Genomic DNA, 25,470 nt, shown 5'->3' with positions numbered 1-25,470 from the left:
TCACATACACACACACAAGAGGTTTTGTCAGCTCTTTGATCTTTACTGTGTCCCAGCTGACAACTGTTGTCCTGTGAGAGAAAAAGAGGCCAGTAAATATCAATCAGGTAATAACCCAGTATGTAAGTTTTTTTAGTCATGTTTTCCATATAACTATACAAGTGCCAAAAAGCGCAATAAAAAGAGGTCCATACAACTTGTGCATTATTTCAAGTGAGGAACAGACTGAAGTTAGTCGTAATCTACTTGTGTGACAACCTTTGAACCAAATATGGTGTCCATGGTACAGGTTGGATGTCAATAACATCATTGGTATGACTTCAGAAGATGGAGGCTTTGGAATAAAGAATACATGTGGACATACATGTATGCACTGTGTTTATAGTGTTTTTTTTTTTACTTTTTGGGACTTGACTGCAAATCTATGGAAACATTCTTTCAAAATCAAGGTTTTCAGCAACATAACAGTATTTTCATTTTTTGGTTAGCTATTCTCTTTAAGAAACAGCTTTAAAATACTGTTGGTGAAATCTGAGAGCTGCACGAGATCACCATATCTGTATTTATTCATGAAATTGACGAATAGAAGTTCATAGGAATTCATTAGAGCGTTATCCTTTCATGATTTTGTATTTCCCACAGTGTTCAAGGTAATATTTAAAGCAGTTAAGTTTATGAGCAAGAAAAAGAGCAGAAATAGAGTCATAATGATCCTTGACTCAAAGTAATAATTCATCTGGATAGAAATTTTGTCATCTCAAAAATCATTTGCCCTCATGTCGTTCCAAACTCTTTCTTTATTTTATGTAATATCTAAGGAGAATTTTTTTTATGTTTGCTACTGATGTTTTGCAACTTTCTAAACAAAGGCATATAGTGACCAAGCTCCAAAAAGCACAAAACCCAATGTGATGTGTGTGCTATATACCAATATTTCTAAAGCCATATGATAACTTTGTTTTAAAAACAGTCTGATATTAGAGCCATAGTTCTCAAATCTCTTTCACGCTTCCATAGATTCAAACTTAGCATAAGAGATGCCTAAAACTGGGTTTAATAAATAATGAAGGCAAACACCATTGGATTTCGTACATCTTGACTGGTTCTCAAAAGCTTTCGATGTGAAATCTACATTATGTTTCAGTGATATTGTGTGGTAGATGTATTATCTCAGCTATCTGCTACAGGTAGATTTGTTTGCTCAAGCCAGGTGCACTAAAACCTACAGTACATGTTTATATCAGGCTTTGAGCATCAATAGATGACGTGTTGGCTAATGCTCAAGAGAAAATAACTAATGCTGACACTTTGATATGAACCTTCTTGTTAGGCCTATGTACTCATTCATATTTTGTTCTTCTTTCTCTTTTGCCCTCTGCAGGGTCCATCTGGTTTGAAAGGAGCCGAGGGCCCTCAGGGCCCCCCTGGTCCTGTTGTAAGTACTCTGTTTCCATGGTTTTCCATCATTCAGTGTGAGTAGCTCATCCTCCCAAAAGCAACATTCCATATTTAGGAGTCTGAAAGGGTTGAGGAAGTGGTCAGGAAGATCTAAGGCTCAAAAACACCATTAAGGATTTTAAAAGTGTTCTTTGCTACCGAACACATGCACAAACAAAGAAGAGTACACCACCGATTCATAGTCTTAATAAATGAGAGATAACGGAACCGGACAGTTGGATCAATGTCTCTCACAGTGCCTCATGCAGTGGCATTAGTTAACACTAGAGGGTGGGATGATGACCACCAGAGTGTCTCAAGATAAATTCACAGCACCGGTTTGTAATTACCTCCTCTTGACATTTTATACTATAGCTGTTTCATTAGATTTTATGTGACGGACATGGCGTTGAATGTCCTCAAGAGTTTCTCGAATTAAAACCGCATTCTTTTCTTTACCGATTCATTTCTCTTAAGGAAAAAAAAGATAAGTATTGTCACCCTATAATTGCTCTTTTTCAGGCCTTGACAGTGTGCTGCCAGATTAGAATGGATGGATGAAAAGTCATTGAGGAGTTTTAAATTCAGCTGTGTCAGTCCGATAAAGGATACATTTGCATTTGTATGAAGATGCAGGGGTCTACAAATTAAACCACGTTTAGAAAGAGAGATAAGAAGTCTAAGGGCATGTTCGCCCACTAGTAAAAGTAGATTTGTCACCCAACAGAAAGTTTTTTGTTCTTTCAACAGCTCCCCTCTTAGCTGTCGCTGTGCCATTCTGATTGTATAATTCTCTCTACACTCTGTTGTACAGAAGCTTGTTGCACTTGTTAGTCGCAATGCATTGCACAGGTTGTTTGGGCAATTTCATCTTAATTTGTTGAAGACATTCTGTACTGTCCCAGTGCAATGACTTAATTAGCAGTATTTGCAAAGGCAAAGATCATTATCAGGTGCATAAACTGTCCCCCATTGTTTGTACCACAGACATATGATACCACAAATTTATTGGCTTGTTGAGGAAAGTTATAGGACTTACGATTTTTAAATGGGTACTAAATTCCATAGCGTTGCATTAAGAACACGCAGAACACCTTAGCAACTGCATAGCAACAGCCTAACATCCATACAGCAATATGTTAAAAACACTGAGAACTCCTTAGCAGCTACATAGCGATGGCCTAACATTAGCATAGTAGTATGTTAGAAACATCCAGAACACCTTAGCAACCACACAGCAACACCCTAACACAGTGGTTCTCAACCTTTTTTTCCACTGGGCCGCACTATGGTCCAAGTGCAAGTTTCACGGGCCACTCGCATATCATTTACATATTTTGTCACCAATTCAAACCAACCAGATTTATAATAGCCTATTATAGTCTAAATATTATGATATATATCACTGAAATAAATAAATAAGTAAATACATAATTATACTCACCATTAATAAAACACCCGATGCTGTCGGGAGCTGACCAATTTTGTGAAATTCGGCTCGAAAGGAGTAACAGCACAATGAAGTTGTAATTGTAAGTTGCAGTCGGTAAGACGCGCATGGAAGCATGACTTGACGCTCGACATTGCAGAAAATGTGCATTCACAAATGTAGCCTATGTTGATCCAAATATCAAATATCGATGTGCCGTCAGGGCAGCTGAACAGTTCTGCGTTCAAATGCACACTATAGGCTAAAGCTTGCCGCAAACCAATGGCAAAAGTAATTACCATGAATGTGTCAGGGGGAAACAGTAAGGAGATATTTGAATTATTTACTTATAAACTAGTGTTTTCTGAGACGGTGTCACAAGGATGAAGTTGCCGATCCTGACTTGCCATCTCCTCAGACGCGCCTTTAGAGAAAAGTGCATCTTTACGGATTATGATTATAATGAAAGCGTTTTTGTTTTTGATTTGTTTTATTTCATTAATTAGTAATTTAAAGCTTTCTATCGATATATTTATCATGTCTGTGAGGTATGTATTCTCTGAGTTTCGGTTCATTTTTGTGAGCACTCCTGTTCAAGACGAGGCAGCAGAAAGCGCATTGTGTTTGTTTTTCTTTTTAATTTATAGAAGCACAACATTTTGTTGATATTGTGAGTGCACACAAATAAAAGTAGACCCTTTACAGTTATGAATGATGTATTACTCTTACCTTTATGAGCAAAAATGACGGCGTATCCACTGAAAAAAATTCAAGTGCTCATGCTTCACCCTCCATCCCCCGCAAACTCCAAAGCACGCTTTAGCTTGCACTCTCCACACAAACTATTGGATATAACGCACATTTATCTAGGTTTAACGTTAAAACATTGTTATATGCTTGAACTGTTTTATATCTATAGATTTTATTTTAGGCAAGTCGTGATGATTTGAGAAGGCTAAACTGATCAAAAATAGGCTATGATCAGCTCGCTGTCTGCCGCTGGCCGATTTGTCGTTAATTTAAAAAACAAAACCAAAAAATTCTCCAAACGTTTTTGTAATTAACTTAATAAAAAAAAATAAAAAATTAAACGAAATATAATCGCTTTGCCATTACATACAAAACTGAATTATTTTAATTTAGCTGAAACAGTAGTATAAGCTGTTTTGGGAGAAGGAGGGAAAAAAGACAGGCTGAACATCTTCAAGTGAGTGGCGGGGCAAACCGAAAGTTGATGCCAAAAGTCCAGCACTCTCCTACCTTCAATGCTGCGACTGCCCTTGTTTGTATGTGTTCCTTCGCTGGCATTTTCCACATTCCGTTTTTCTCCCTTAAACAAATGTGTCCATTCTGATGCTCAATTTTACTGAACTAACGGCTGCTTATGACTATTTGAATTGAATTCTGCCAAAGTGCACGCTTGTAAGTGTTCGTTAAATGCGTAATGTTAATTATGTGAGAATAGGTCTGCTCATGTCTTAAAATAATATATGAAAAACAAAATTATTTTACATAACAAAAACATTATATCTTTGTTTAGTACATTTTTAAATTAATGTTAAAACTAAAATGAATTGTAAAACTGAAAGTTTTTTTTTTATTGTGTTCAGCATGGTTGGCCGCATTTGAACCACTGCCCTAACATTAGCATAATAATGTTAAAAACATCATAATACCTCAGCCACTGTAAAGCAGCAGCCTAACATTTGCATAGTAGCATGTTAAAAACACAGAACTCCTTAGCAACTGCATAGCAACAGTCTAACATCAGCATATTAAAAACACTCAGAACCCCTTATGTTAAAAACATTCAGTTTAGCGACCACAAATTAATACCACATCAGCATAACAACATAAAAAGCAATCTGAACACCTTAGCAACCGCATAGCAACAGCTTAACATCAGCTTTACAACATCAAAAACAATCAGAACACCTTTGTAACCAAATAGCAACAGCTTAACATCAGCATATCAACATCAAAACCAATCAGAAAACCTTAGCAACCATATAGCAACAGCTTAACATCAGCATAACAACATCAAAAACAATCAGAACACCTTAGCAACTGCATAGCAACATTCTAACATCTGCATAGCAACATGTTAAAAAAACACTGAGAACTCTATAGCAACTGCATAGCAACAGCCTAACATTTGCCTAAAAACATGTCAAAAACACTTGTAACACCTTAGCAACCACTTAGCAACCACCTAACATAAAAACAGACATCTAATAAACATTCACTTCTCAGCGCTGTTTTATATAGAGCTCTTCATGTTCGGCTAGCCTGGAGTAGTTTTGACCAGTGTTGGGGAACATTACTTTTAAAAGGAATGCATTAAAATACTGCTTTACTCCGTAAAAAAATATGTAACCCCCATTCCCTGAACGAGGGAACAGAGACGTTACGTCAGAACGACTGACAAATTGGGATCTCATCCGAGAGCCCAACCATCTTCAAGTGTAACAAAACAAGCCAACGGACATTGCCATGTGAGATTTGCATCGCGGACCCTGCACCGCAAGATGGTATATAAGGAAGAGCATGTGAAACGCACATTACGTTTCACGTTTAGGAGACAAGACATGTGTCCCTGGCTATTCAGCAGTGGTACAGCAATTATGCCTACGGGATATAACATCTCCGTTTCCTCCTCCGGGGAATGAGGGTTAAATATATAACCTTTACAAAGAGCTAGCTTTCTATGTTTCTATGGAGTTATTTATGCAGTCGACAGAAGAAACATTCTGAAAATTGTCTTAAATGTCTTGATTTTTCAGGCTAGAGCAGAATCATTCATAAGCAAAAGCTCCTCATTTGGATTTTGAGCACTAAAAATACATCCTTAAAAAGATGTGGTTTGTTGGTCATTTGGGAAAAACCAGTTTAATCCTTTATACATGACTAATACGTTAGGTATGCTAGATTTTTAGAACCATATTAATGTAGTATATGCTTCAGTAAATCAGACTTGTGTAGCATGTATATGTCTATGGAGTGTCTAAATGTCAAATATGTTAAGTCACTCTTTGTCATAGGGTTCCCCTGGTGAGAGAGGAGCAGCAGGACCTGCTGGCCCCATTGGGTTGTCTGGACGTACTGGACCTCAGGGACCCCCGGGACCTGCTGGAGAGAAGGGTGCACCGGTAATTGTGCTGATTAGATACAACGATAATCAATTTGTGTTTCTTATATTACATAAGACATTTATGAGTGACAGTGAATAGTTGAAGGTTTCTTACTGCATAGTAACCACATAGCCTCCACCTTAGCACTATTTATATCTTTTATCACATGTCTTTGTTCAGGGAGAGAGAGGTCCTTCAGGTCCAGCCGGTCGGGATGGAGTACAAGGTCCAGTTGGTCTGCCAGGGCCAGCAGGACCTCAGGGTCCACCTGGAGAAGATGGTGACAAGGTTAATTGCGATTTCGATTCATGTTAATACATTTAGACAGTAGAGAGGGGACACATTACATTACCAAAAATAGACGATACATTAATACAATGATTCTCTTGATGTGTCAGTTAACACAGACAATTCAAAGTCACCACCGCAGGACTGTAATGGATTGCACTTCATCTTAACTTTCATACTAATTAAATGGAAGTTTTCAGTCATCAATTTTAAACCTTCATTACACAGTGAAAAATAAAGTAAAATAAAATGAGTCAAATTAAAAAGCTTTCAGTGAATGTATCTATCTGATCCTGTTGGCAAAGAGTTTTTAAACATAGTTTTCCTTTTAAAAAACTATTTGCCAGTGAGGTATGAAAGAAAAATACATTTAATTCAAGAAAAGTCTTAGTATCTTCTAAAGTGTTGTGTCTCAATTTTTTTCTTCATTTTATTTTATTTAAAAAAAAAAAAAAAAAAAAATGTTAAGATTTCGTATTGAGTATTCTACTAGAAATTCTACTTTGTATTGTACTGGGTGTTCTACTAGAAAACAAGAAAATAATTTCTCTTCTATCACTCTAGTATATCTCACATCTCTTCCCAGAATTCCTCGCCCTCTCTTTTTGGTCAGCGATCATTCTTCATCATCACAAACACACACTGCACAGCCATCTGAAACGCATGCCTATCTGTCAGTCGCTCTCCCCTGCCGCCAATCCATCATCATCAGCAGCAAAGGCAGCCTATAATCAAATTAGCGCAGGGTACCATAAACGTTGTCTCTCCATAGGTATCCTGTAACAAGCTTCATGGGTTTACGTGCCAAGAATATGTTGTAGAAATGCTTTATCTGGCCATGTCTGCTTTTTCAGAGACAATATATAGCATTTAATTTACAGTAAAACTCCATGCAGGTCGACGGCATATATTTTACTGCACAGTAAACCGTTTACTTCAACATGGAGTTTCTTTCAGTTATATTCACCAGTCTGTGATTTATGCATTATATAGTTTTAAAAACATCAAATGGATTTTGCATGACTGACTTTAAAACCCTTGCAGGGAGAAGTGGGCGAACCAGGCCAGAAGGGAAGCAAAGCCGACAAAGGTGAACAGGTGAGTAAATTACATTGTAAAATCTTTATTTATACACATGGTACACTTGAACACATAAATATACATATTTAAATTGTCAGTCCATACTATGTCTAACTCGAAATGACCTAACTAAAAGGAATTATTCCCTCAAAAGTGCTAGAAGAGTCAGTAATTGAATGATGGAGGAACCAGAATTGTTGAATTCCTGGAGATTCCCATCTCTTAGTACAGCTCTGTTGTTCTGAACACCTTCTTCATTGTGTTGTCCACTAGGGTCCACCAGGTCCACCTGGTCTTCAGGGAATTACTGGAGCTCCTGGACCTGCTGTACGTCTTGACTACACATCCAGAATCATTTAATCTATTATTTCTGTCATTTTGAATTTAATGAAATGCATTGCAACTCTGACTTATGCCTATTTCAGGGAGCTGATGGTGAACCGGGTCCTCGTGGACAGCAGGGTATGTTTGGACAGAAGGGAGATGAAGGACCCCGAGGCTTTCCTGGACCTCCCGGTCCCATCGGTCTGCAGGTGAGTGCCAATGACGGCCCAGATATGAGCTAACATTTTTATTTTGTGTAGCACTGAGTTCCCAGTCCCATGGTAACTCAGACTAATGCTGTACAAACAACGTTAACTGGTGGCCCTAGGCAGTAGATGCACTGGGAGTTGTTTGAGATGTGAATTGATTTCCTTTTGATTCCCCCTCTGCTGGAAACGCCCTGTGAATAAGTCCAGACTCAATACAGACATGCATGAGCAGGGTCCATTGCATTAACAATTTCAATTTTGGTTCGCTGGTGGTACAGTATAATTACTACCAATTTAATTATGCTACTATTTAGCAAATTTATTAAAAGTAGAAAAGATTTTTTGCGCAATATCAGTCCCAAAGTGTTTGCACAGTCATTTTAACTAGAGGCTAGTAATTGTAAAATATACCGCAGTTCTCAATTTTGTCTCATCAAAGGCAATTCAAATATATGTATGCAATCAAATATATTCAAACTTATGTATTTAATTACCATTATTGACTAATAAATCTAACATTAAATAATCTGGCATTATTCATACCAATTAGGCAAAAAAATATTGCATATTATGTCCGTGCAGATAGCCTCGTGGACAGTGCGCTAACATACTGTACAGCACAGTTGCGATTCAAGCATCCTAACTTCTAGTCTCGGCTCGCAGAGCTTTCCTGATCCCATCCCCCTCTCTCTCTCACTTACCTTTTTTAACATACTGTCACAATAAAGGCTATAAAATGCCCAAAAATTAATTTTTAAAATATTGCATATTACTCCACAACTTCACCATTTCTGATCAATTGGAACAAACATGTTTGGAACTCATATGCATTTTTTTTCTCCCTATGTTAAATGCATATATACAGTAACATTTTGTAATGTTTTTAAAAAATGTCTTTTATGCTCACCATGCTACAATTATTTCATTAAAATACAATAATATTATAATAATTGAAAATAAATGTATTCTCTTTTAATACATTTTAAAATATCAGTTATTCCTGATAGCAAAGCTGAATTTATACTATTTTATTATAATTATTAAATTATTATTCAAAAACTTATTTTATAATAATGAACCATACAAATCATGAACCATATGTATGAACCATACAAATCAGCATTCATATCATGTTTGACTGGTAAACACTGTATTTGTAGAAGATTTATATTAATCATCTTATCTCTCTTTTCATTTGATCATATTATGATTGGCAGCCTCAAGGTTCTGCCATTTCTCTATCCATCAGTTAGCTGATTCCTCTGAAGGCGAGTCATCACTGTAATGGAGTAACATCGACTGCTCCTGTAGTCCTCTTATACCACCAATCTCGGAGCCATTTGATTCAACTGAGTTTTAATTGGGCGTAATGCACTTCCATTTGGATTTTATTAATTGCATTTAGTGACCCGGTCCAATAGATATTAGAGCAGTGCACACACACCCTTCAGGCTTTAATGAGTGTTTATATTAATGGTCTCTGAAAAAGGGCTTCTTCCCGATGAGATCTCTTACCAGCATGAGAATCGGTCAGTGAGAATGTGTTGGTCTGCAAAGTCTATAGGGCACCTGGGTATTAGGCGAGTAAATATCAGACAAAATTAGACTTTAGATGTCCTCACTCCTGACATGTCACAGCTAATGAAGAAACAGCTTTGAGTGAGCAGCCCCTGAAGTCAAGGCAATTAGGGAGTAAATGTCAAGAATCAAACATGCATGATACCGGGGTCACATGTCTAGCTTGTTTATTCGCCTGCGCAGGTGTGTTTTACCCGAGGTCTCTGATGATATAGTGTTTTGCACTTCCTTAAAACACAAATGCTTCCCTGGTTACTCTCACTGATGGATGTTTCACCTTTTCTGCTGGGTAAAACATTTAATTAGCCATTAATTAAGCTGAAAAACACCATGAATTTTTCAGCTAGCCCCTCAGCAGAGAGCAGCATCAAATAAAATGTTGCCGCACACTGCTGCCTGTCTAACTTCTTTTTGGTGGCCCATTTATTCCCACAATGTGTTGGATTTAAAATGTGTTTCTCTTAATCCTAGGTGCATTTTTAGGGAGTAATAGTGTTTTGATGGGGGACGTGTCCTTCCCCAAATGTTCAAATGAAACTTGTGCTGTGCATGGATGACTTTCTGTGCTGGATAAAATACCTTTCATATTCTGCTTTATGTTGAATGTCCTCTATGTTTTTCACCCCTCGCTATTTGCCACCTATGAAAAGGTGACAAGCAATATAGTGTTCACATTGAACATGAGGTAAAAATCTGACAAAGGATATTAGCTGCTTTCTTAGATTTCAAGATGACAGACAGTGAAACTCAATAAACACACCAGCAGTCCGCCTCTGCCTCTTCCATTTGCCATATGGCCCTTTTGCCTTTCTCCGCCAATTCTGAAATGAAGCATTATTGCTGTCCTCCGGTAACTGCATCTGAGCCAGATTATTCTTCTCTTTTCATCAGAGGGCCCATTTTGGCCTCATAGCAACAGTGTGTCTTTGCACATTTGTTTGCACAGTTGCTGATGTCAGTGTACTATAGTATATAAAAATATGGACATTATTATTATAAATCCACAGAAATACAAGAATATTCATTTGTTTGTTTTTTTACAGGGTCTTCCTGGACCACCTGGTGAGAAAGGAGAAAATGGAGATGTTGGTCCTATGGTAAGATGTTTTAACCAATTATTAACTATAGTTGTAAGTTTTAATTTATTTATTTATTTTTGACTGCCTTTGACACGACTTATAATTTAAATATGAAATACATGAATACAGGAAAGAAAATTGTGCTAATCAAGCCTTTAAGTGTTCTTTTTATTCTTGTGTTATTTTGCTTTTAATTTTATTTTGCATTTATTTTATTTTATTTATGTTTTAACCTACAACTATTAGTAAAGTCTCATTTGTCTTTCTTCTTGTTTCACCGCAGGGTCCCCCTGGCCCACCTGGTCCCAGAGGTCCTCAAGGTCCTTCTGGTGCTGATGTAAGACCATCACTCAACATTGAACATTTTTCCCATTGGCAAATCCATTAAATGACACCACTTTAACTAAATGGCTTTAGTGATAATGGTTTTCACGTATGCCTCTTCACAAATCAACTTCTTTTATTGAAGGGTCCACAAGGTCCTCCTGGTGGAATAGGAGGAATGGGATCTGTGGGTGAGAAGGTAAGAATATTCCCAGGTTCAGTGTTTATTCCCAGAAATATGGTGTCTATGGTCCTGTTTTAAATATCTGTTACAGACTTCATTCATTTAATATTCGTGTCATCCTTTTGTCTGAATTAGTATAACAAAACGATTAATTCCTACATTACCGCAGTTCTGAAAATACCCCTCCATTTCACTGCTATTTGGCAGGCCCACAGGCCATCAATATTTAATGCTGTGGCTGGCTGTGGAGATGAATTTAGTATATGTAACAGGTCACCATGATATTACATCCATTAGAAGCCGAAATGTTATGTTCACTACAGCCCAGACCATCTAAGCTAAGAAACAACCAGGAAACAACATGCAGCTTTATTTAGAGTCCACTACATATGATTAATTCCATCAGTCTACTTGACATCTCTGATCTTCAATCATAAGGGAAAGCAACAAAATGGCAGAGCTACTAATTGTCTAAAGTTGAAGAAACTAGAATTAAATTTCCAAATGGAAAGAGTCAAATGGTCAAATGGATTATTGTTAACATTATACAATACAATTATATGGTGTTGTGCAACACCTTATAACTAGTAATATCCTTAACAGGGTGAGCAAGGAGAAGCTGGAAACCCTGGACCTCCTGGCGAGCCTGGACCTGGGGTAAGTAAAGTCTTCAAGAGAGATCTGTGTGGTGGTGCGAGTAATCACTTCCTGTAAGCTTCTCGGGCTCTATTGATTGTCTCACATTAAGCGGCCACACTAAGTGAGTCGCTAAATTGCAGGAATGATTCCAATAAAGGTCTTTCCTCTCATCATATAATAAATTACATATACTTTTACTCAAAATGCCCATTTATGGAAAGTAATCTTGAAAAACAATCATGAAAAATCAAATTTCCCTTGAACTTTTAGAATAAAGGTGCGCTGTAAAAATATATATATATATACTTTTACTCAAAATGCCCATTTATGGAAAGTAATCTTGAAAAACAGCGGCTTTATTTCTTGGTTTTCTGACACCAGAAATACATGAACTTGTGACTTGTCCATTGTTCAGAAACCTTTATGTCACAAAAACCTTGAGTAACATTACAAGTGGACATCAGTGGGAGAAATCAGATGATTAAATCTAAAAAATTAACATTGTTATTTATGGAATATCTAAATTACAGATGGAAATTCAGCCTGTCAAAATTCTAACCTTTCAATACTGACATGAATGGCTGATTAACTCTTTTGAATTGCTATATCAAAATGAAAAGCATGGCTGCACTCGTTGTTCTCAGGTGGGGTTTGTTCATGGAGTGCCTCAGGGCTCTTTATTCGGCACTTTCATCTTTGTTATATATGCTGCAGGGCCCAAAAGGTGAGAGAGGAGAGAAAGGTGAAGCTGGTCCCCCTGGTGCTGCTGGACCTGCAGGTCCCAAAGGACCCCCTGGAGATGATGGACCCAAGGGTAATCCTGTAAGTGTGATACAGCTGGCATGAGATCTTATGCATGTATAAGGCATGAAATGTTAGAAGCCGCTATAACAGTGAGGTTTAGATGGATTATGCTGATTAAATAAGAGAAGTGAGAAGTAAAGTGGTGTGTGGCCAAGTATAGTGACGCATGCTCAGAATTTGTCCTCTGCATTTCACCCATCCAAGTGCACGCACACAGTAGTGAACACACACACACACCATGAACACACACCCAGAGCAGTGGGCAGCCATTTTTGCTGCGGCGCCTGGGGAGCAGTGGGGGTTCGGTGCCTTGTTCAAGGGTCTCAGCTTAGTCATGGTATTGAAGGTGGAAGAGAGCGCTGTACATTCACTCCCTCCACCGACAATTCCTGCCGGACCTGAGACTTGAACCTGACGCCTTCAGGTTACAAGTACGACTCTCTGACCATTAAGCCACAACTGCCCCAAATATGAGACTTCCTCCACTAATTAGAAATTATTAAAGGATTATATGTGTCCAAGATGAATAAAAGATCGTAATTCATATGAAATGTTACTGTGCCTTCAACTGATAAATTTTGTTTTGTCGGTCATAATAATTAAGGAAATTAAGTGCATACAGTAAAGAATGTAGTGTTTAAGTTATTGACACATCACTCTGTTAAACCTGTGTTTTCAATCTGTTACTATAGGGCCCTGTTGGTTTTCCTGGAGACCCAGGTCCACCCGGTGAGCCAGGTGTTGCTGTAAGTGCTAAAATCCATCACTAAAAGCCCTGTAAATTATTATTATTTTTATTTTAATTTTTTTTTTTAAAAAAGGTCTGTTACATGTATTTACCATTGACTTTGAATGATTAAAAATCTTTGCAGTGTAAATAGTCAGCAAGACGTTTACTTGTTTTTTCAATTGTCAATTTATTTGTCTCTGAAATTTTGTCTATTAAATTATCAGGGAATAGATGGAGGCCCAGGAGAAAAAGGAGAGGATGGAGAGTCTGGTCAACCTGTAAGTATTAACAATATTTAGGTGCAATAACTTTGACTATAGTTTATTAAAAAGTTACTTTTTCAATTATTTGTTTGTCTTCCAATACAATTTCCTGCTGTATGCATAAAATTGCAGAGCATTGTTTTTGCCTCTAGCGTAAGTATATATACAGTACAGACAGATTAATAAACTGTTGTTTGATATAAGGAAGTCAAACATAATTGCCTAAGCCTACAGTGGCAGCCAATAAATTGCAGTCCTTATTAACATTTATTACAGTAATTTGGATTTTCCAGTACAAGGAAATTGGTTAATTTACCGTTAAATTCAATGTATCTGAATCTGCAGGTTTACAAATGTGAGAGTCTCATTGTGAGGCCCATTTATAAGCCACACTTCTATGAAAATTTAATGAGGGGAGGTTTGTTTTATGCAACAAACTTTCACAGAAATGCATACAGCTTCCCTTCTCTGATTAGAAGTTTATCATTTTAGAATCAAATCAATCACACAGCTGAATAATTTTGTAAAATTGTATCCATCCAACATTAGCATGCTTTTGAAACCCCAGTGTCTCTTAATTGTGTTCAATGAATTTCACAAAATTATAAAAGACAGTTAAGTTATGAAAAGTTTAGTTTTAAACCTAAAGTCTATTATCTACAATAGCCTGGTTCAGTTGTGTTGTTTTTGTTTCAGTTTCTTCCTTCACTCTGTTATAGGGACCTCCTGGTCCTTCTGGCGAAGCTGGCCCACCAGGACCTCCTGGCAAAAGAGTATGTATAGTCTTCATCACTATTATATTTTAAGCAGCATCCATTTAGCATATTGATCAGGTATTTTTGATCATCCATGCCATGGAAAAAAAGCCTTCTTAATGATCAATATTTTGTATTTTCCAAGGAATAGACAAAATACTATTTCTCACTCAGAATGGAACAAATAAACTGATGTTGATTTATCGATTGAAGATTCTGACCTGTGCAAAACAGTCACATTTTTGTTTAAAGACACCCTCATCAGCACAGATGATCGGTTTCTTTTCACCCAGGGTCATTCCATTCAACGGCAAATCGGAAAAAAGTCCTTCACTGGATGATGAATAGTGCATAGTAAATTATCAGACTAAAATCGAAAACAGCATTTAAACGGCATCAGAGCCAGAACTCATTTCCTCCACTGTAGTCTGACATCTCTCTCAGGATGAAAGTAGAAAATCAGTCCAGACGTTATATTGATCCCGGGCCTGTTTGAGTGACAGCGATGAGGGGACAACGGTGTAAAGGATGTTACAGAGGAAGAGGAAATATAACTGTCACAGGAATTCTAAATCCTCTCCCACTGCCACATCAAGAGAAATTTGTTCTGCCAAATGACACCCCATTGCCTCTCAGAAAATAGTTGTTTTGCCAGTCACGAAAATAGCACATATTTATTCCAGAAGGAAAAAAGTTAACTTTTTCAATTTAGATTGTATTGAGGTGTTTCTCATGGCACTCTATCAAACCAGCAAGTGAAATATTATTATTTTCTCTTGTCTTCTGATATCAGTTTCGCTGCATTTACACTGAACTTACAATAGACCCTTTGTGATCTTGATGCACAAAGTCAAATCATTGTATTTTACATTTATTAAGCACATTTAATGTGGAAAGCACAATGAAACATTTAACTTAAAGCTCTTATCCTTAGTTTTACTTGAAGTTAACCTATTTTATGTAATTGGCAGTGGTTGATTGACAGGTAAGTGGGCTGTTCTGGCTATGGTCACGTCTTTCTAAAGTTTTAGACCTTGGATTTATTTAGTGTATCAGTTTTACATTTACATTTATGCCTTTAGCAGACGCTTTTATCCAAAGCAACTTACAGTGCATCCAGGCTAACATTTTTTACCTAACGTGTTCCCTGGGAATCGAACCCACAACCTTTTGCGCTGCTAATGCAATGCTCTACCACTGAACCACAGGAACACTTTTGGCCAGATCAGCTAGAACAGATGTTAGTACCAAGTGTAAATAACTGCTGTACCCCCATAGTAGTACTTTGGAGTCTCCAGGGGTCACAGATCCTCTTGTAAAGGCTTTTACTATATGGCAAACAGCCCTGGTTGAATTTTATTAGCCAGGCCAAGCAACACTGTGCTATCCCATTATTCCTCTATAAAGCTTTATGGCATCTCTTTGCACACACACACATCTATTATTCATGCAAAATGTAGAGAAAACACCACTCGCTTTCCCAATATGCTTGATAGAGCTCTCCCTGGAAAAATGATATACCCTATCAGCATACGCGGATAGCAATGGCTGACGGACTGTAGCTAGAGAAACTGCCATTTCATCAGCAAAGATGTTTTAATCCTGCAAGAGGAAGACGGTCGCAGGAAGACTCATCTTGTAGAATTAAGTCTCCTGCAACAATAATTCCGCCTAGAGCTTATTTTGCATCAAACACAGAGACGTTCTGCTTTCTCAGCATTTTACCAACCGTGGTTGGAAATAAATATGGAGATTCCTTTGCTTATTCTCTCTTTGTTTGTTTCATTGAACTCTGTTCAGACCCTAGAGACAGTCCCTAGACTACTAACTATCTTGAGAATTATTACATTTGGTGAATCTTCCAGCTGTCATTAGTTGATTTTTTTCCTGGTCTTCAATAAATTAAAATCACACAGGGGAGTCAAGGGCAAATTGTCAAGCAGGTTTTATCTCAGTAACTATGCGCAGTATAAGGTCAAAAGTCCAATTAAACAAATGCAGTTGGTTTATATGCTAGTTTTATACATCGTTCAAAACCAAGTTATCTTTTAATCATCCAACTAAAATGTTAATATTTTTCCAACCCTGTTAGGTAAACACTATTAAACCATGTTGACATTAAACAAGGTTCAAATATATATAAAGGGCATTTTTCATAGATGTCAGGCTGGAGCAAGCTGTCACATTTTATGTAGTAGAAATCCATATTTTTTTAACATTAACTTTAACATTTTTGTTGTTTCATTAATTGTTTTTATTTTTCCTGAATATAATGGTAGAAATGTTCAATGGAAAGGAAAATATTTTTGTAGCCAAATCTCTAAGGAAATATTCACTAAAAATGTGAAAATGTGACAACTAGCCCCAGTCATGTTTACAAATAACAGAATGAATGAGTATATGTTCACACAAAAGACTTTCAAGTGAATCCATTTGCCCATTAATAGCCATCAAGCAAGATCCCCGAAGTGCTATCGTGATGTCTCACCGTGACCTTTTTCCCATTTGTTTTATAGCCCAGCAAAGAAAAAAAAATCTCAAATAAAACATCCTTTTCTCTATCCACAGGGACCCCCGGGGTCTCCTGGAGCTGAAGGCAGACAAGGAGAAAAGGGCGCCAAGGTAACGCATCATTCCAAATCAATTCAACCCAGGCACATACCGCAGCCTCCACTGTCATAATTAACGCACAGCGAGCCATGGGAGAAAAGCACATCTCTGGAAGAGTGACTCACTGTTAATAAGTGTGGAAAGACTGTCACTGTGGGACTGAAGTGTGTAGGCTGTATTTTAGCTCTAGTTCATCAACTTAACCTTTATAACCTAAATTGCGTATCTGAAGCATGCCGAGAATTTTTAATGTTTCTCACCTTTAATTAGTCATTTATATAATACAATATAATTATAGAAATATATAATAATTTTTAAAGGGTACACTACCCTTCAAAAGTGTCTAATGCTTACAAAGGCTGCATTTATTTATTTGATCAAAAATGCAGAAAAACAGGAATATTGTGAAATAGTATTATAATAATAAATAACGGTTTTCTATTTTAATATATTGTAAAATGTAATTTATTCCTGTGATGGCAAAGCTAAATTTTCAGCATCATTACTCCAGTCTTCAGTGTCACATGATCCTTCATAAATCATTCTCATATGCTGATTTTTTTTTTTTTTTTTAATGTTTTTATCAGTGTTGAAAACAGTTGTGCTGCTTTATAGTTTTGTGGAAACCATGATACATTTTATTTTCAGGAGTGATTAATATACAGTAGATAGTTAAATAATAAATAATTTTTTGATAAATAGAATATATTTTGATAAATAGAAAAAATTGCATACATTTGATAAATAGAAAGTTAATTAGAAAAGAACAGCATTTATCTGGAACAGAATTTTTCTATATAACGACGTAAAAAAAAAAGTATAACAGTGTCACTTTTGATCAGTTAAATTCATCCCTGAATAGAAGTATTAAATTCTTTGAAAATAAAAATCACATTGACACTAAACTTTTGAATGGTAGTGTGTACCTTATACTATTTATTTAAAAAAATTAATAATAATAATATAAGTTTTCTTCCTTTAACAGTTATTTTTCATTGGAAATTGCATACCAACTTTATGCATCAAAATATATATATATATTTTTTTTAATTAAATAGTATATATATTCCTCTCTACTCTTTAGGGTGAGGCAGGAGCTGAGGGTCCACCAGGTAAAACTGGACCAGTTGGCCCTCAAGGCCCTCCTGGAAAGCCTGGTCCTGAAGGTCTACGAGGAATCCCTGGTCCTGTGGTGGGTTCCCATGTCACTCATCAACTAACTACACATCATAATACATACACATATACACAGTGGCCCTAAATAGTATTAGGACACTTAAGATGCACTTACAGTACTGTGAATTTAATATTATAAATATATATATGAAACCAAGTGGCGTCTGCAAGTATATGATGTTTAACCTTTTCTCTAAACTTTCTCAAGCTCATGAATATTAATTATGAGACATGGCATTTTCCTAATAATTCTAACTGATTACTACTCACCACTGCCAGTGCAAGTGGCTTTTACATGGGCTTAAAGTTGTTAGTGTACAAGGTCAGCTATGATTCTTTTTGTTGCACTGCGGACAAGCAACGCAATGGAATTCATGCATTTTTAAGTGTGGCTTAAGTACTCAAATAATCTGTGTGGCCACTGAATAGCCTAAATGCACATACACACATATGAGAACAGAATTATATGTAACACCTCACAGAATAATAAATCACCTCTCTTTGAGTTTACAGTCTGTATCTTGCTTTTGTACAATCTGTATCTGTTTCTTGTCTATTTGAAAACACTTTTTGTAGTATCTGGGCTATTAATCATTGTCCAGCCCACAGTAAATCAATGACAGACCATAAGCCAAAAAAACAGTGCAGTAATGGCAGTTGTAATTGGATGGATTTTCACAGGGTGAACAAGGACTTCCTGGAGCTCCTGGACAAGATGGCCCACCTGGACCAATGGTAAGAAGAGAGACCTCATTGCCCTTGCTCGTTCTTTCTGTCTGCCTTTCACCCTCTCTCTCTTTGCTGTGTGTGTTTGTGTACATGTGGGTATATGTGCGCAAATTGAATTCTCACTGTTGGTTCTTTGATATTTAGGGACCTCCTGGTCTCCCCGGCCTGAAAGGAGACCCCGGCTCTAAGGGTGAAAAGGTGAGTGACATTCTATTTCTTTTCCTCCCGTTTTTATTAATGTGGCGTCTTACATTTCAGAGAGGCTCAAGGTCAAAGATAAAGACGAGACTTGGTCACTCCAGGAAGCCAGAGGAAAAGTTTCACAGCCAGGGGAAAAGTCAAAAGTCTATTATAGTCTTTTAGTGTCACAAGTTGGGGAAAATATTTTAATTGAATTTATTTCTTCATATTTTACCATGGAAATGTATTTATTTAAGGGAAATAATATTTTATATGGTTTTTTTTTTCATCTGTCTGTCTACCCATTTTATTTTTTACATTTTAGTTTTTTGTTAATTTATTTTTATTTTTTTATTTTTATTTTTTTAGAGAGTGCTTTTGCATTTTGCTTTTTTATTACTTTTTTCTTAATTTTTTATATTTACCCATGAAAATATATTTATTCATATAATGTAAATAATAAATCATATAGTTTTTTTTCAGCTTTTATTTCAGTTATTTTAGTTTTTTACATTTTATTTATTTATTTTTGTTTTATTATTTTCATACTTAGCCATAAAAATGTATTTATAATGTATATAGTCTTTAATTGTTGGGATCAGGCTTTGTGCTCACAAAAACATTGTTGTCTGTACATATTACATAAAAGTTGACCATCGACTGATCTTCTGATCTGTGACATCCACCATCATATTCATTTTTTCTTCCAGGGTCACCCCGGTCTTATCGGTCTCATCGGACCTCCCGGTGAGCAGGGAGAGAAGGGAGATCGGGGTTTGCCTGGTCCTCAGGGCCCTGCTGGCGGCAAGGGTGATACTGTGAGTCACTGATGATTTATTTGTCCTTTCCACCCCACCACACAACAAATGTTGTACCTCCAGCAGCGCACCTATCAGGACTTCTCCTCCTGTAATGCTTGCAAATTAAAGTAACGACCGAATGAAACAATAACGTCTGCGCTTATTGCATCTGTGTACATCATCATAATCGTGTTATGGATGAAGCTGTCATGAAGGGTTCCCAGAGCCAGCGGTAATTCTGTTACACCAGACGTTCCCATCAAACACCAGTGCGATTACATTTTTTCACAGTCGGACTGTGAAATGTTTGTTTTTCTTTGCCTCGTTGAAGAATCATACAACACCTGCCTAATGCAGTCAAACGCTTCAGCAACTATAGAGAAAACCATGATTGAATAAACAATTAGTAATTGCATTGGACTCATCTGGCCCTATTTCAGTGGTTTAAAGCAATGCAACTTTAAACATATTCTAAGCATAATGAAACTGTAGTCTCCCCTTATGTGGGATTGGAAATAAAAATCGAAAACGATCCCATCTCAATAACGTTTCCCACTAGACAGATTTGCGATCTGTTACTGCATTTAGTAACAGAGGCTGCATTTCTCCCCAAAGAATTAACTCAAAAGTCCTTGACTCTAATGAAACGTAATGATCAGTGTGTAATACACACCAGAGAATTATAATTAATAAGAGTCATTTTCATCTCTGTGACACAATAATTGTAGTTTTATAGACAGTGAATCTCATTGGTTGGTTATAAGTTAACCAACATCTGACATGTTTGTTTTATAGATCCATTTACAAATCAGTAATATGAAGTTCTACTTTCTAACCTTCTGCTCTTTAAACTGTAGGGTATTAGTGGTGCTTCTGGTCCGATTGGTCCACCTGGTCCTCCTGGATTGCCTGTAAGTCTTTGCTCTGCTGCGGGCATCTTGCATTCAGTGTATCGTCAAATTGTACACTTTCTGAAATTGTCACATGATCTATTTATACCATTAAAATAATGTTTTAAAGAGCTATTAGATATTTAATAACTAACCATGATCTTACATAAAATGATAAGACAGCATGCAAAGGAATGAGTTTTAAATACATCAGATTATTCAAATTTAATTTCGGACTGTCCCACCTCAGCAGTCTTGCCAGTATTGACTGTATTCATCATTAATATTTATACAAGTTATACAAGTTATGCAAATGTATACGTCAATTATTTTTTTTAACAAATTAATATTTTTATTTACCAAGGACACATTAAATTGATTAAAAGTGACTGTAAAAGGTTACAAAAGATTATATTTCAAATAAATTATGTTATTTTGAGCTTTCTATTCATCAAGAAATCCTTAAAATTATTAGAGTGATTTCTGAAGGATCATGTGACACTGAAGACTGGAGAAGAGGCTGCTGAAAATTCAGCTTTGTCATTACAGTCATAAAAGAAATACTATTTAAAATATATTTATATAGAAAACAGTTATTTTAAATTGCAATAATATTTATTAATATTTTTGGAACAATTAGAACAATTTTAATAAAGTAAATAATCTCATTCAGTTTTCTCAAATTCTACAAATTCAAATTTAAAATTGTAATTTTAACTATATTTGGCAAGCCCAACTCTTAATACATGTACATTTTGTAGGTCAGTGTTCATAAAATGCATTTCCATTTTCATTTAGGGTCCACAAGGGCCAAAGGGATCCAAGGGTTCGTCTGTAAGTACCACTTTATTGCTAATAATTTCCAGTGGGCTTGTTATAATGACATTAGAAATGGACTTACAGTTTTTAAATCATCTTCCTGCAGGGTCCTGCTGGTCAAAAGGGAGACACCGGCTCGGCCGGACCACCTGGTCTTCCTGTAAGTGAACTTCTGATTGCTTTGAGGAGATTTTAATTATATAAAATGCAAGAGGCTCATGGAGCGTACACTCATTATCTGATTCCATAGGGTCCTCCTGGTGAAATCATCCAGCCTCTGCCTATCCAGAGGCCCAAGAAATCCCGTCGCTCCATCGACATGCAAGCGGACGAGGCCGGCACCATGCTGGACTACGGAGAGGGCATGGAAGACATCTTTGGCTCCTTGAATAACCTCAAACAGGACATCGAACGCATGAAGTACCCCATGGGCACGCAAAACAACCCTGCACGAAGCTGTAAAGACCTACAGCTCGCTCACCCAGAATTCTCAGATGGTAAGAAAATGAGGAGGGGGGTAAAGGAGACACTGTTCAACAGATAAATCTAGAAAACATGCAGCGTTTGCTGGTTTCCAAGCTACTTGGGAGGTATTGGCTGTGCTTCTAAAATTCTAAACCTGTCACTCAGGAGGATTTGAATAACAGCAGCAGCAGTCGACAGCTGATTGGGAAGATGTTTAGCATTCTGCAGACTCCAGCGAGAGCTAACCTCTCCCTCCCAAATCATAGCTTACAAAATGCCAGCTCTTACACTGACCTTTAAGAGCTGGTTTTACCGCACTCGCATTAGCCTGCTATTTTATTTACACAACGCATCGCCACTGCTGATGCCTGTGAAGTGTGTGTGTTTAGATGTGGAAATGAATAGCCAGGATATCTTCATATGTGTTCTAAATGATTTCCAACTGTACCTGTGGTCGTTCTAGACACTGATGTCTGATGGGGTTATTTCTCTCAGGTGAATACTACATCGATCCCAACCAGGGATGCCCCGGGGACTCCTTCAAAGTGTACTGCAACTTCACAGCAGGAGGCGAGACCTGCATCTTTCCTGATAAAAAGTCAAATGGAGTGAGTGGCATTCTGAAACCCTCTATAGGAAGAACTAGCCAATAACAGCCATACAAGATCACAACATCTTACCTCTTTCACATACAATGGGTTTTCTCCTAAAAAACATAGGAGAACCTGAATCAGTCACTTTAAAGAGATTCTTTTTTTAGTGTGATTGTTACTTATTGGAGATTTAGATCCCTACACATTGTTCCCCTTATATAGCAAAAATTTTAAATATGCACTTCTACATAGTTTTTTTTTTTTTTTTAGAATTACTTGAAATGTTTTGTCCTTCCAACAGCTTATAATATTTATCTGTGCATTCAGATCCAAAAGAGCAGGGGGGAAAAGGTTCAAATTACATCAAATTTGAGTGGAAACGTTTTTCTCAACATTAAATGATCTGCTTTTCTCATGATGTGTTTAACAAAGCAGTGTATTTCAGTGAGATGGATTTTCATTTCATTCCAATTGTTGGGACAAATTCTGTATGAAAAATAGCTGGGTTTAATTTTATTTAATTTTCTGCTAAAATTTTCTATACTGTTCATTCAAATCTATGGGCACAGCTGGTCTTTTGCTGTTATCTTTTTTTCACGTTTTTCTTTCTGTCATCTTTAAGTGAGAATATCTTCATGGCCCAAAGAGGCTCCTGGCTCCTGGTTCAGTGAATTTAAGCGTGGCAAAATAGTAAGTGCACTTTCTCGTTCTTCTTTCATGTTATCCTTTATGAAAAACACCATCTTGTCCTTCAAAACTAAAAGGACCTGAGTGGTCTGCTTGGTCTTTTTTTCTTTACTCAGCCATTGGATAGACACCAGTAAGAGCTGAGCTTTTAAAAACTGCTGTCACTGTAGCCCTGGATCCATCAACAAGCAGAGCACACCCACCCACAAACACAAAAACATACACATACACACCGCATTCATATTTGATGTAGTTGAGAGTTATGAAGGTGCCGCTGCACCTCTGTGAAACACGCCTGCTTTATGTTTCTGGTGTCTGTTCCGACTGTTTTCTACTTTGTCAGAAGCAATGGATTTTCTATTATTCAGAGTTCCAACTTTACCAGTTTTAAATCAATGTATCGGTGCCTATGAAACCAGTGACTTGCTTTAAAGTTAATACTTTAAAGCAATTTTTCCTCATAACAAAAAAAATAATAAATAAAATTAAATTACAACATAAAAACAAAACAAAAAAACAAACAAAATATTATTATTATATTATATTATATTATATTATATTATAAAATTAACACATTTAAAAATATATATTAAAAAATAGGAGGATATTATTGAGGTCCCCAAGCATAATAATAATAATAATCTTTTTGCTTTGTGTGATGATTTGAAAATTGCTGTTGTAAAATGTCCAACTATTATTGCAGATATAATTATTATTATTATTATGTGCACTGTGCCACATATATAAAAAGAAAAAAAACATTTATATAAAAACATTTGGTGTGCCAAGTGAAAATGCTGCTGCTGAACAAACCCTTAAATGTTGAATCATGAAAACCTTTCTATCTAACCTTTCTAAATCTTTCTAACCTTTATATTTTTGTTTTCACCCTCGCTTTCATATGTGGACGCAGAAGGCAACTCAATAAACATGGTCCAAATGACGTTTCTCAAACTACTGACAGCCTCTGCCAGGCAAAACTTGACCTACAGCTGCCACCAGTCGGTCGCCTGGCACGATGCCACTACGGACAGCTATGACAGGGCACTACGCTTCCTCGGCTCCAATGACGAGGAGATCTCATATGACAACAACCCCTTCATCAAGGCCCTGTCAGACGGCTGTGCGGTGAGTCTTCAATCATAGATTTAAATGTGTGTCATTTAAATATGCAACGCACATTTCTGACTGTCCTTTTCTCGTCCTATAGGTGAGGAAGGGCTACGGAAAGACGGTACTGGAGATCAACACTCCCAAGATTGATCAGGTTCCGATCGTTGATGTGATGTTCACTGACTTTGGGGATCCCAACCAGAAATTTGGATTTGAAGTTGGTCCAGTCTGCTTCCTTGGCTAAAAAACACAGACAAAGAAAAAATACCTATAACTTGGGTAGGACGGGTTAGCGCACGAGTCAAGACTTCTTTTCTTGATCTCATCAAACCATCAAGCCCCTGTTCCTGCCACATGCAAGTTTTGAATAAAAAAAAATTGGGGTAGCGAACACGTCTTACCTTGTATGTATGTATTACCCAGGAAAATACTTGTTGCCCTTGTAGGGCAAGGATCACATGACATGAAACCTGTTATAGAACGAAAAGGTGAAGGACAACGTCAAGCCAAGGCAATCTGTGAACCTGAGAGGTCCACGAGATGGAGAAAGGGAGGACCTCTCATTCGGAGTTTATCGGTGCAGTGCAAAAAAATAAAAGAAATTAAAAGAAAAAAAGACGACAACAATGGTGCTTGTTCAAAATACAAAAAAGAGGTGCTATGAGAAAGAGGATGTATTTTAATAAAACTGTAATTATTATTTTGTACATTATTGGTGTTTCTGAATCCACTTTCAAAACTTGCATGTGTATCACAATTGCATCTGACTCTTAATTTCCAAATCCCTCACGAACGTTTATAAGTTATAGAACTGAATAAAGAATTAAATAATGATATTTTGTGGATGAATACTGTGTACTTATTATTAAGCAAATAAAATACAGCATTCAAACAGTTCCTTATTATTAATTGTAATGTAAGTCCTTTATTGTATATATTGACCATCCCGAAGTCGCTCACAGTTCAATCCACTGAACACCTCAAGAGGAAGATTCAACAGCACATGCAACACAACTAATGTTGTCTCCTGTGCTAGATTTAAGTAATCTTGCCATTCATTCACATTAATTTAATTTTTGTTTGTTTTTAGGATTTTTATTTTATTTTATTTTTTCCAGTTGTAGATCCATCGTATACCTCAAATCTTGATAATA

The 25,470-nt window shown here is 36.7% G+C and overlaps 1 protein-coding gene across 6 annotated transcripts in view; it reads left to right on the top strand.

Moving 5' to 3' along the window:
* The window catches only part of LOC109091962 (collagen alpha-1(XI) chain-like), a 67,442-nt gene extending 42,217 nt beyond the window's left edge, over positions 1-25,225 (top strand). For all 6 annotated transcript variants that reach the window (XM_042714536.1, XM_042714538.1, XM_042714535.1 and 3 more), the window contains 27 exons: positions 1,382-1,435; positions 5,908-6,015; positions 6,178-6,285; positions 7,330-7,383; positions 7,639-7,692; positions 7,791-7,898; positions 10,520-10,573; positions 10,839-10,892; positions 11,025-11,078; positions 11,667-11,720; positions 12,417-12,524; positions 13,199-13,252; positions 13,461-13,514; positions 14,219-14,272; positions 16,823-16,876; positions 17,949-18,056; positions 18,722-18,775; positions 18,914-18,967; positions 19,660-19,767; positions 20,607-20,660; positions 21,438-21,473; positions 21,565-21,618; positions 21,709-21,955; positions 22,419-22,531; positions 23,138-23,206; positions 24,098-24,331; positions 24,414-25,225. In XM_042714536.1, the coding sequence (XP_042570470.1) occupies positions 1,382-1,435; positions 5,908-6,015; positions 6,178-6,285; positions 7,330-7,383; positions 7,639-7,692; positions 7,791-7,898; positions 10,520-10,573; positions 10,839-10,892; positions 11,025-11,078; positions 11,667-11,720; positions 12,417-12,524; positions 13,199-13,252; positions 13,461-13,514; positions 14,219-14,272; positions 16,823-16,876; positions 17,949-18,056; positions 18,722-18,775; positions 18,914-18,967; positions 19,660-19,767; positions 20,607-20,660; positions 21,438-21,473; positions 21,565-21,618; positions 21,709-21,955; positions 22,419-22,531; positions 23,138-23,206; positions 24,098-24,331; positions 24,414-24,560 (2,304 nt within the window). In that variant the 3' untranslated portion in view covers positions 24,561-25,225. The remainder of the gene's footprint in view (positions 1-1,381; positions 1,436-5,907; positions 6,016-6,177; positions 6,286-7,329; positions 7,384-7,638; positions 7,693-7,790; positions 7,899-10,519; positions 10,574-10,838; positions 10,893-11,024; positions 11,079-11,666; positions 11,721-12,416; positions 12,525-13,198; positions 13,253-13,460; positions 13,515-14,218; positions 14,273-16,822; positions 16,877-17,948; positions 18,057-18,721; positions 18,776-18,913; positions 18,968-19,659; positions 19,768-20,606; positions 20,661-21,437; positions 21,474-21,564; positions 21,619-21,708; positions 21,956-22,418; positions 22,532-23,137; positions 23,207-24,097; positions 24,332-24,413) is intronic.
* Positions 25,226-25,470: the final 245 nt, after the last annotated feature.

The sequence above is a fragment of the Cyprinus carpio genome, chromosome A24, assembly GCF_018340385.1.
Source record: "Cyprinus carpio isolate SPL01 chromosome A24, ASM1834038v1, whole genome shotgun sequence".
NCBI classification, from domain to species: Eukaryota; Metazoa; Chordata; class Actinopteri; order Cypriniformes; family Cyprinidae; genus Cyprinus; species Cyprinus carpio.
The sequence above is the reverse complement of the archived record's forward strand: the minus strand, read 5'-3'. Positions and strand labels throughout refer to the sequence as shown.